The following is an 11,624-nucleotide window of genomic DNA, read 5'->3' as shown; positions in this document are numbered from 1 at the left end:
CAAGTCGTCTGCTCCACTACGTGTTGGGGGTGGACAGGAGTACACAGGGGAAGGGGTGAGGGAGCCTTGGTTCCGGACGCTGCTCGCGCCCTCTGCTCTGCGCGGGGTTGCTCCGGACGCGCGGGAGACAAGCGCGCGCGCAGTTCAGAGCCCCAGCCCCGCCCACCTCCCGTGCGCGCCCTTCCCTCAGGGGTCCGCCAGAGGGCGCCGGGAGCCGAGGCTCCGGCCCCGCGGGGTGGGGTCTCTCGTCACGTGACCTCCGCCTCTCACCTTGCGTGCCCCTGCGGCTCCGCCGCGAAGGCGAGGCCTCGGGCTGGGATTGGCCGGGCCTCGGGGGCGGGGCGGGGCATCCGGGAGGGCGCGAGCCGCGGCTCGGGATGCTGGGGCCCAGGCCGCAGCGGCGAGGACCTGCTCAACCCCGCGGGCCTAGGGTCTGAAGAGGGAGCGGCCGGTGCAGGAGAGGGCGGGGCAAGAGATGCCTTTCTGCTCCACTTTCTCTTGGCATTCTTGAAGTTGCCTAGCTGCGCTTTAGAGAGATTTGCATTAGCTCCGAGTCCATCTGACAAGCGAGGAAACAGGGCGAGAAGCGGAAGGCGTAGCCATCTGCTGGACCTCGCAACCTGCTAAGGGGAAGCCGTGGACCAAGACCTCGGAGTCTGATCTCCCAGGCCCACTAGGGTCGGTGGGCGTGGGGAACAAGAGCCCGGCTCCATGCCCTGCACCCCTTGCCGCTGCAGGAGGCTCCCCGGAGGAGGAGCTGGGGACGCGGAGGAGGAGCCAGGGCAGACTGGCAGCGGGGACACGCTCCTCCGAGATAAGAGGCAGAGAGCCCGGGAGGAACCCCGTCAGCCGGACGGGCAGAAAGCTCCGGGACCAGCCTCATGGAAGAGAAACAGATTCTGTGCGTGGGGCTAGTGGTGCTGGACATCATCAATGTGATGGACAAATACCCGGAGGAGGACACGGACAGCAGGTAGGGGCGCCCGGGCCCCTCGGAGACCCCAGGGGCCGCTGCAGCCCCGCGTTGTACCAGGCGGTCAAGACTCCTGGGCTGCGGAGCCGGGGTTCCCCGCAGCGAGGCCATGAGAGTTGGGCCTTGGGAGCTGGTGCCCTGTGCCCTCTGCCCGGGACCTGGGGAAAGAATTGAGACCTTTAGTAGTAAGATCCAGGCTTTGGATAGCAATGTGTTCTCCAGTTCACATTTCAACCCTGGGACCGTGTCAGACATCATTATCCCCATTTTACCAGGTAAATGAAGCAGAAACCCTGAGAGACACCGTGACTTATGGAAGGGCATGCAGCTAGGAAGGTGCAGAACCAGTTTCTTCCTTTTTAACAAGGCAGAAACTGCCTGTCACCAGCATTTACTTCTAATTTATTTACCAAATATATATCTCATCTGTTTCTTCTTAAAAATGTTTTTGAGGTAGCTTACAATAAGAAGTACGTGCAGTTAGACTGTTCAAGAACATTTAAAACTATGGTGTTTGAGCTTCACTGTAGCTCAGGGTTTGCTGGCGCTGCAGGCAAATTTGGAGATGCTGTGAGTTATGGGTAGAGCTGGTTCAGGAGCCACACAGACTTTCCCCGGGTGCTGGATTCCAGAAGGAGTTTACCAGAAGTCCTTTACAATACTCAGTGAACAGCACAGTGGAAAACACCCTTCTTGGTTGTCTGGTAGAAGCTGAAGATCATTTGTTGGTTTCTGTATTTACTCTTGATAAGAACCACACGGTTACACTGTAATCCCAAGACACTCCTGGGCGGTGGAACTCGTGGCTTTCTCTTGGGGCAGTCTAGTGTCTAGAATACGGAGAAGAAGTGCTTCTTGGCTCTCACTTGTTTCAACCGAGAACTGGATAAAAGGCGAGTTCAAGACTGAGCTGAGGAAAGACACTACAGCACCGGTAGCCAGGAGGCTCATTGAGGGGAGAGTCCCCAGGCCTCTTCAAGACTTGGGTCCACACAGCACTGTCACAGGCATAATTACATACTTTCCTCACAGCAGCCCATGGGAAGCGTGTAAGGATCAGTCACATTCTCTCTTTATAGACGAGGAAGCTAAGGATTTGGAGAAATGAAACGATTTTTGGAAGGGGCCTCGTAGTTAATGAGTGGCAGAGCGGTAGTTACAACTCAAGCATCCTAATTCTAGCGCTCCAGCCCTCCGCCCTCTCTGGTGCTCCCCGTTCCTTTGCAGCTGCCCATCTCATGGATTTGACTCTTTTTGGGGGGCTGCTTTGTTTGCCAGATGTTAGAGACCCTGGCAAAGGGTGCAGGGACAGTGGGGGCAAGGCACAAGGGTGTGCTGCTATGTAGACCTAGCCCACCTGCCAAGGTCAAGCAAGACCCAGGACTTGGTGCACAGTGGGGAGTTAGGTTTACTCTCAGGAGAACAGTGCAGATTCTGGGGCTACAGGTTCTCCAAAAGAACTGTGGAGGACGTCGGGAGGACCCAGAGTACCTGTTCCACTAGAGCTGAGTCCCAGTCCCTTTGAGCTTTTCTGTGTTGGGAGGCTGGGACAAGAGCCTGCTAGTCCCGCCCTGACCGGGGGCTGGTTCCAGAGGTGAGCAATAAGCAGGCAGCTCTCTAAAGAGACCCTCGCTGCTCCCTGCCCTTCAGGGGGTACCTCCCCCGCACCCAGACCCATGGCTCCGCTCCTCTGTGGAGCAGGTTGGTTATCCACAGGGCCTGTCTTCTGTGCTCCCATCCCACCCAGCCAGCATCTCAGCCTCACCTGTCCCACACTCTCTCTGTAGGAAACTGAGGATGCTCAGGCGCTGCCGCCTGGATCTTGGGCAGACCCCTGAGGAATGGCCCTGCTTCCTAGAGCCCAGGCCAAGAAGGGCCTTCCAAAAAGCATCTTCATGCTCAGCAGAGCGTTTCCGCACAGAAAGTTGAGTGTCAGGGCGACTTTGAAGGGTTTCCATGGAGTAAAACTGTATACCTTTCCTCTGAAGCCTCATCAAGCTGGGACCCAACTTTCCATTCAGAAATACAGAGACTTTGCAGTGGTTAGGGATCAGGAAACCTGGGTTCTGGTATCAGCTTTGTCATTAACTGTTGGTGTGACGTTGAGCAAGTCCAGTCCCTCCAGGCTTCCCCCCTCTTCTCTGCATGAGAATTTCTCTAAAGCTCATAGCTTGAGAAATGCTTGACCCTTTCTTTACACGTTAGTATCCTTCTCTCTCATGAGATCATGGTCCCCTTTTCCCAAGGCTGAAGGGAACTTCAGGGTTAAGTGTTGTGTACAAATATAACTTAGCCTAAAAATTCTGCTTCATGTATTTCTCTTAATTAGTGGTTCTTCGGTGCTTGTCCCCCTTATTGTAAGCTGCCGTAGTTGTTATTATTATTCTTTTTGGAACTGGAAGAATAGAAATAACAGCCTGCACTGTTTGCCTTGCAGTATTGTTAGAGCACAAATGAGATATCATTCATGTGCTTTGGTTATGTATACACGAGTTATTTTTGTTGCTAATGATGACAAGCCCTTCAGGTGTATCTTGACTTAGTTTCCTTTTGTTAGCTTTTCAGTAAAGATGGAGAAAAACCAAGGGGAAAAAAGGTAACTATGTGCTGTGATGGATGTGTTAGCTAACTTAATCAGTTCACAGTATCTATGTACCTCAAATCATCACGCTGTGCACCTTAAACTTTCAGAATATTGTATGTCAATTACATCTCAATAAAGCTGAAAAAAAGGAGTAACAAAGATGGGGAAAAACTGGTCTTCACTCAATAATCTTTTTAACTTTTGACATCCTAAAAGTTACCACACAACCCCCCTGCCCTGCCTTCTTAAATGATCACTATGTCCAGATTCGCTTCCTGTCTTAATCATTTTTAATCTGAGTTATTACTGAAGTGGGCTCTCCTAAGACAGGAGCAGCAGTAGATTTGCAATCTTTGGGAAGAGACAGCTCTCAAGGAGGAAGCTTGCTGAGGGGAAGGCAGTGGGGGGAGCTGGGTCCCTGTAACTGAGGAGGAGGTAACCCAGAGTCAGTGGAATCCTCAAATTGTGATGGGCCTGAGTGAGTGCTTTCCTGCTGTCATTAGACTAGGTGGAAGATAGAAATTAATCACTGTGAACTTGAATTTAGCCTGGGCTGGGAAACAGACCTGGTCCTCAGCTGAGCCTTTTCCCTTTGCTGAGCCTAAGGCTGGCCTGGATGCTCTCTGAGGGGGATCTCCTGGCTTTTACATCCTGCAGGTCCTACCCAGGGCTCAGCCCTGTTTATTCGGGCACCAGCCTGCTGGAGCTGCAGGGAGCCTCCTTGTGTTTTGCAGGTGCTTGTCTCAGAGATGGCAGCGTGGAGGCAACGCATCCAACTCCTGCACTGTCCTCTCCCTGCTCGGAGCTCCCTGCGCTTTCATGGGCTCGCTGGCGCCGGGCCACGTAGCCAAGTGAGTGGAGGGAGCAGGGGAGGGCAGCCCACAGGGTGGGGAAGAAGAAGGAAGCCTTGGCCCTGTGCGGGCGGTCTCTGAGAAATAGTTTGTGGCCACCAGAAATGGGTGGAGGAGGGGCGTGGAGTTCCAGCATCCCAGACCCTCCCTGGGGCTTAGCTACTGCTCAGTTAATGCTGCTTCTGTTAAAAGTTTCGTTTCCACAGCCTGTTTCCTTGGCCACTCCCTGGAGCCCGCTTCAGCTTCCCACCTTCTCCTTCCTTGCTTCCAGCAGACCCTCTCCGGTGGATGTGACATGGCCCTTCTCAAGTCCCTTATCCTGCCTGTGCTTGTGGCAGAAGGCAGTTAGGATATGCTGTACCCACCCTCCCTCGGGGACGTCCTGCATCCATGGTCCCAGGGTCCAGGCCCGCAGTTTCTTTCCCAGCTGAGGGGGCAGGGCCAGGGTTTGTGTCCCTGTTGTTCACTGAAGCAGCGAGAGGTCCCTGCCTAAGGACACCCCGATGCCACGTGCTAAAGCTGGGCCCAGACCCACGCCTCCCCGCTCATCAGTTGGGAGGCTACAGCCCATCGTGGCCCACACACTTTCTCCATGGTGGCTGCTGCAGGGACCCAAGAGCCCTTTGATCCCTGGCACTGCCGACTCAGCAAGCGCTTATCAGGAAGTGAGGCCCACACTTTGCCCACTGTGGGCACAGAGGCAGGCTGCCAGGTTGCTGGCCTGTAAAGCACAGCCCTTTGAACCCTGGTTTGAGAGGGGCTGCTGCCAGAGCCCAGCCCCGAGCCGCAGCCAGATTCCCTTCCTTTTGAACTGGCTTGAAGCAAATAGTGGGGCAAGAGCCTGCCCTGTGAAGTGGGACAGAGGGACCCGGGGCCAACAGTTGCTCACTTGTCAGCCCTCTTCAGCAGCTGTCCTCCCTCCCCGCTAGAGCAAGACCGTGCCTCTTGCTTTGGGTGGACCCACCTTTGTGGAGCAATCACGCTGAGAGGTGGGCCATTCCAAATTCTCCCCATGAGTTCAACAAACACCAAGTGACCCCCTACCACGTGCCTGGCACTGCGGGTGCAGAAAGTTATTTGGCAAACCAACCCGTATTTTCCATGCTGTGGGGAAGCTACTGTTTAAAGGACCCTTGAGATGTAAGACAAGGAATGATGCCCTGACGTGGCACCTTTATACAATTCCGTATTGTCCAGCTTTGGTGTTGCCGAAAGTGGGGTCCGGCCATAGTGAGAAAGGCCAGGATGGTGGCTGGACTACTGGGCATTGTTACCAGAGCCTGGTGACCGGACACTGCATTTCCAAAGAGCTGGGAGGGGTGGAGTGACCTCCTTGTTCTGCTGGTGCCGTCTTCCTGAGGGGCCACCCCCCAGCTCACTCTGATTGGAGGGGATTCTGAGCAGGAGTCCTGGACCAGGTCCATGCTGAGGGGCCTCAGGCACTGGAGGGCTGGCCACGCTGTGGAAGGAGCGGGCAGTGAGCCGGCCCACGAGGCAGCACCACCTCCTGGCTGGGCGTCATGGAGGCAGGTGTAGAGGGAGAGGCATCAGCGTTAGGACGGAAGGACTTCAGAGAGAGGAATACCATGGGGAAGAGCAAGCAGAGGGCACCTGGGGACAAAGGATCCCCTTGGTAATTATTAATACTGCCTGGGCCTTGCCTGATACAGGCCACAGTGCCCTCACCTGCTTGATTCAAACAGGGTACATGTTCTCGGTGCCAAATCTACTCCATCTAGCTTTATGAACATGAGCAGATCCTTTCCAGCTTGAATCAGACTGTAGGCCAGGGTCAGGGTTGGAGTTTGCTTCAGTCAGGACCTAAAAGAATGTCCCTCAGGGTTTTTGTTGCCGAGCTTCAGCCGGGCTCTCCTGCCTCTCCTGCCCCCACACAGCCCGTGACGGTGAATCCCAGACCCTTCCTAGCCTCTCTGCTTGCACCCCAGAGTCCCCGGTGGCCCTGCCACCTCCCCTCCAGTCCCCAAACCCCCGTCGAACTGCACCTCCCCGGGTTACTCCGCCCCGGCAGTTTTGTCCTGGACGACCTCCGCCGCTATTCCGTGGACCTACGCTACACGGTCTTTCAGACCACGGGCTCCGTCCCCATCTCCACAGTCATCATCAGCGAGGCCAGTGGTAGCCGCACCATCCTACATGCCTACAGGTTTGTACACCTGTCTGTGCCTTGCCAGCCGCCGCTGCCATCCCTCAGCTCCCAGAGCGGGACCCTTCTCTCAGAGGCTCCAGCACCATCCCCCACCCACGGGAGGTCCGGGCCCCTGGGAGCCTCTAATGTGTGTCTCCTTGCCCTTCTCTCGGCTCGGGCTCCCCCCCAAGCTTCCTGGTGGCTGACTTCAGGCAGCGGGGCGTGGACGTGTCTCAGGTGGCCTGGCAGAGCGGCGGGGACACCCCATGCTCTTGCTGCATCGTCAACAACGGCAATGGTTCCCGTACCATTGTGCTCTACGACACGTAAGGCCCCCTGGCCTGCCCTGCCACAGCCCGCCAATCAGCTTCCTCACTTGCCACGTGGGCACCCCCGTTGCCCGCCCTCCGTGGCCTCTCTCTTTGTACCAGAAATTGTCCCTATACCAAACCATTCAGTGATTTGGGAATTGTTCTCAATTAGGGGAGAAGTGAGGTGGGAAGGGATGGGCTTTGCTCTGTCTGGCGACTTGGCCTTGGTCAACCCCAAGGATGGGCAGGCAGGCCTGTGCAACATGTAACTTATGATGTGATTCCTCCATAATTAGCCAATCAGCAGCCTGGCTCTGGGTGTGGGGCAATCGTTCTGAGGACAGAGGATGGAGATGTGATTCAGACCATCTTGAGCCCTGAAGGGGGCCCCCTGGGGTTTCCAGGGTCAGTCCCAGAGTTGCCAGCCTGCAGCATGGCACCAGGCGCTGGGGTTTGGGTGCTGGAGAAAGATGAACCACCCCCAAGGTCCCAGCATGAGGAAGCCAGACCAAATGCCACACACTATTCACAGCCATTGCTGTAGGAGGGAAGGGGAACATTGGGTCAGCAGAACAGGGCCATCTGTTGCTAACCTGGGGGCCGGGCAGGGGAATCCCTTTAGGGTCCCAAGCTCCCAGGGAGAGACCCTTCTTATTTCTCCCAGATTCCCTCCTGAAAAATCTCAGAGGTTTAGTTTACTGAGAACCTGGTGTGTACCAGGCACTCTGTTAAGACGGAGATGTCCCAAGCCCAGCTGCCCTGGGCTTTCAACTGTCCCTACTGCCCAGCATGGCCACTGGACTGGGAGAGGGGCAGTCATCCTTGGACAGGATTTATAACCAGTGGTCCTGGGCTCTTTGTGTCCCAATGAATGAGTGGGTAGGCATACAGGCTAGAGGCAATCTTCCCATTCATTGGGCAACCCGAGTCATCTGCCCATTAAGCAACAACTGTAGCAACTTTGATCAGGGAGGCAACACGGGTATTCACAGGAAGGGAGGGAGGGGGGCTCCAAGGAGAAATGTTTATTGCCCGCTGGCCGTGGTCCGGGCATATCCACACACATTACCTCCAGCTGCAGCAGGCCTGGGAGGCTGGGAGTTCCGCCCCATTTACCAATGGGGAAGCACCTCAGAAAAACCACGGTCACCCAGCTAGTTAAATCCAGGGAGGATTTGGTACAGAACACAGAGGGGAGGACACTGGCTGTGTGTAGGTCTCTGGCCAAGGATGGTCAAGGTGGACCCTTTCCAGATCTCCACAGCTAAGTCAGCCAAAAATAAACTTATCCTCAAGCACCAGCCTTGATCTCAGGCATAGCATGGAGCTGCCAAACTCAGGACAGTGGTGCTGACACCGCTGGGGCGTAAGAAGTGATTGGGACCAGACGCGAGCTCCGGGCAGGACCACCATGGCCTTTGTAGTTTCCCAGGGCACTGCATGCTGGGAGCTGTGTGTGCTGCTGGCAAGAGGAATTCTGGGGATTGTAGTCCCTGGTGTTTTTAGAGCATTTTGGGAGATGCGGCCTCCAAGGCACGCAGAACTGGCCCCTTGCTTGACACGTGCGGTGGTTGAGTTTACCGTTAAATAATTATCGCAGCCTCAACTACAGGAAGAGGCACCCTAGGAAACTGCCTCCAGTCCCCTGTCTGGATGGAGCTGAGTGGGGCAAGGAGTGGTCTTGAGTTTAGCCTGAGACAGGGTCTATCCTGGAGCTGAGCCTTAGAAGCGTGTGCTGTAGATCCAGCTTCCTGCCATGCTGCAGGCAGTGCCAGGCATAGGGGCCCCAGCAGCCAGTTGGAGATCCTGGCCCTGGCTGACCTCACCATGCCCATTCTCTGTCCTTTCTGTCCTGTGACTCAGGAACCTGCCAGATGTGTCTGCTAAAGACTTTGAGAAGGTTGATCTGAGCCGGTTCAAGTGGATCCACATCGAGGCAAGTCCTGCCCTACCTGTGTTTTGAGGGCCTCAACCTGCCAGTCCCTCCACATGTTCTACCTCCTTATTTTCTTTGAACCATGAAGTACCTTAGAGATAAATGAATCCAACCCTCCTCATCCCCTCTCCATCCTCCTTTATGTTTCCAGGTGGCCCTGAAAAATTGGGTGATTTACTCAAGGTCACATCGCAGGATGTAGGCTCCAGAAGCAGGATGCTGGCTCTAGGCAAAATCCCAGTGCTTTCTATGTTACTGGCTGTCTCACCTCCTCCAGACTTGGCTTCTGGCAGAAGCCTGGCTGCCAGAGGCCTGACCTGTTACCTCTGGGGAGGCAGGAATGAGAGGGCCTGACTTTTGGAGTCTAGGTGGGAGGAAGACTTGAGAAGTCCTGAGTTCTAGTCCTAGCCCTGTCATTTAATTTATTGTAGATCCTTAGGAAAGTCTCTCTTTTATTCTTTAGTCTTCTCACCTGAAATGGGAGGGCTGGTCAATAAGGTCTCCAAGGTCCCTAACAGCACTAGAATTTTGAGACTTAGGATGGGGTTCCAGCCCAGGCTCCGTGGCCCCTCTCTCCCCTCACCCATAGTTCCAGCAGGGAGGGAAGAAGGAGGCAGATGGGCTGGGCAGCACCCAGCTGGTCCTGAGTTGCCCACTCTGCTCTGCTCTGTCCCAGGGCCGGAACGCCTCAGAGCAGGTGAAGATGCTGCAGCGGATAGAACAGCACAATGCCAGGCAGCCTCCGGAGCAGAAGATACCGGTGTCTGTGGAGGTGGAGAAGCCGCGAGAGGAGCTGTACCAGCTGTTTGGCTACGGAGACGTGGTAAGCGTCCCCCGCAGCAACCCCCCTTGCCACATCCAGCTTAATTTGGTTCTTAAAGGGAGCCTGCGCGTTCCCCTGTCTTGCTTATCACACTTGGGATGGCAGTTTGTGGCTTGATAACGTTGGAAGGTGGGGGCAAAGCAAAGAGGCAGACCCCCAGCTCAGGGCTCCGGTGCAGTCCTCATCAGTAGCCAAGGAGTAGAATTTCTGCGCCCCAGTGGGCGCATAGGTATGAAGGCAGCCAGAGGGCTCGGTCACGGCCAAGACAGCCAGACACAGGGCCAGCCTGCATGGAAGCCTCTCCTCCCTGGGCCTCCTGTCTTCCTCTGTCAGAGGACAGGATGGGACGGTTCTGTGAGGTGCCCTCCAATTCTGGGGTGGGAGCCACTAGGGCGTGAGGGAGGATGGGAAGGGGGCTTGCCCATGGTACATGTGGAATGTGAGTGGAATCTGGGTGATAATCCTAGCATCATAGCGGAAGCTGGTTGGGCCTCTCCCTTGGCCGTTAAATGATGTGGCTGCCTGAGCCCCATCCTCATGTTTTTTGTTTTGTTTTTTAATTTGGTAGGTAGAGGTGAAGCCTGGGCTGAAGTATTTTTTAACAAAATCCTTGGCGACTCTAATGTATAGCTGGTGTTGAGGAAGCTCTAGAACTTCTACCCTTTGTTTTCAAGATGAAGAAATCATACCTAGAGGGCATAGCTGTATGAGGAGAGCCAAAGAAAACAAAAACCCTCCTGAGAGCTGCGGCTTAACCTGCTGGTGGAGGATTACCCCCCAAGATGGCGCTCAGGACTCTGGGTTTTCTATTATGAGGCAATTCGTTGATCTTAGAACACACAGACCAGGGCTTTTGTGTCACAATTTACATGGTTGTTGTCTAGCATATCTTGAGCACGTATGAAAACGTGTTCCTCGGGGACAGCGAGATGCTACTCGGGGGCTTAGGCGACCACGATGGCGGAGCAGCGTTCTAATGTCAGGGCCAGGCTGCTGGTGGTGAGGACAGCTGGGGTAGAGCTCAGGTGACTGTCAGCCTCTCTTCCCCTGCCCGCAGGTGTTTGTCAGCAAAGACGTGGCCAAGCACTTTGGGTTCCGGTCGGCAGAGGAGGCCCTGAGGGGCCTGTACGGTCGCGTGAGGAAGGGGTGAGCTGGCGGACGCCAGGCAGTGGCCCTGGTGCAGGGAGTGAGGGGGCCTGGCCTCCGTGCTCTGCCCCGGGGAGGGGGACTGAGGCTGGGGCCAGGGTTGGGCTGACAAGCAGCTGAGCGGAGGGTGTTGCAGGGCTACCCTGGTCTGTGCCTGGGCTGAGGAGGGTGCTGACGCCCTGGGCCCCGATGGACGGCTGCTCCACTCCGACGCTTTCCCACCGCCCCGGGTGGTAGACACTCTGGGGGCTGGAGACACTTTCAACGCGTCAGTCATCTTCAGCCTGTCCCAGGGTGAGTACCCCAGCGGGAGGCGCGGGGCTGGGGCCTGCCCCCACCCAGAAGACAGGCTGATCTGGCCGCTGGTCCCTCCCTCCAGGGAAGAGCATGCAGGAGGCGCTGAGGTTTGGCTGCCAGGTGGCCGGCAGGAAGTGCGGCCTGCAGGGCTTTGACGGCATCGTGTGAGTGTCCTGTGGCAGGAGGCACTGGTTCACACCCCGCCCCAGGCCAGCATCACTGGCTGCCGTTGCCCCCTCCTCTCTGGCCAGCCTGGCATTGGGCTGCCTTGCTCTCTGGGTGGACGCAGGCTGCGGGAGGGCTCCCCGTGTGACCTGGCGTCTCACCTGGCAGAGCTGCAGAGCGAATAAATCTTCCCCAGAGCCGGCTTCCTTCTGGCAGTCTGTCCATCTTTGATGTCCTAGCTGCTCTGGCTGGGGATTCCGGAGGCTTTGATCCGACAGTCCTTTGCCCTCTTTTTCTCTATTCCCCACGTTCACCTCTCACCCAGGCCCAGAGGAAGGGCTGCCGAGACCAGAGCAGCTTGCCACCAGCTGTGCCCTTGCTGGGGGCTCAGC

At 56.1% G+C, this 11,624-nt stretch overlaps 1 protein-coding gene across 5 annotated transcripts; it reads left to right on the top strand.

Annotated features, from left to right (window-relative positions):
• The first annotated feature begins 157 nt into the window (after positions 1-157).
• KHK (ketohexokinase) lies at positions 158-11,547 on the top strand. Of its 5 annotated transcripts, XM_057743240.1 has the most exons (9): positions 158-973; positions 4,292-4,408; positions 6,438-6,572; positions 6,746-6,880; positions 8,729-8,801; positions 9,478-9,624; positions 10,682-10,770; positions 10,907-11,064; positions 11,150-11,464. In XM_057743240.1, exons 1-9 carry the CDS (start codon positions 882-884, stop codon positions 11,233-11,235), a joined length of 1,032 nt encoding a protein of 343 aa, XP_057599223.1. In that variant the 5' UTR covers positions 158-881; the 3' UTR covers positions 11,236-11,464. The 5 variants fall into 5 exon arrangements, with proteins under 5 accessions (XP_057599223.1, XP_057599226.1, XP_057599227.1 ...); XM_057743243.1 differs by lacking the exon at positions 6,746-6,880 and having other exon boundaries at positions 11,150-11,547; XM_057743242.1 differs by lacking the exon at positions 6,438-6,572 and having other exon boundaries at positions 160-973.
• Positions 11,548-11,624: the final 77 nt, after the last annotated feature.

Source organism: Hippopotamus amphibius, chromosome 7 (assembly GCF_030028045.1).
Source record: "Hippopotamus amphibius kiboko isolate mHipAmp2 chromosome 7, mHipAmp2.hap2, whole genome shotgun sequence".
NCBI lineage: Eukaryota > Metazoa > Chordata > Mammalia > Artiodactyla > Hippopotamidae > Hippopotamus > Hippopotamus amphibius.
Note: the sequence above shows the minus strand (reverse complement) of the source record. Positions and strands in the feature narration are given on the sequence as shown.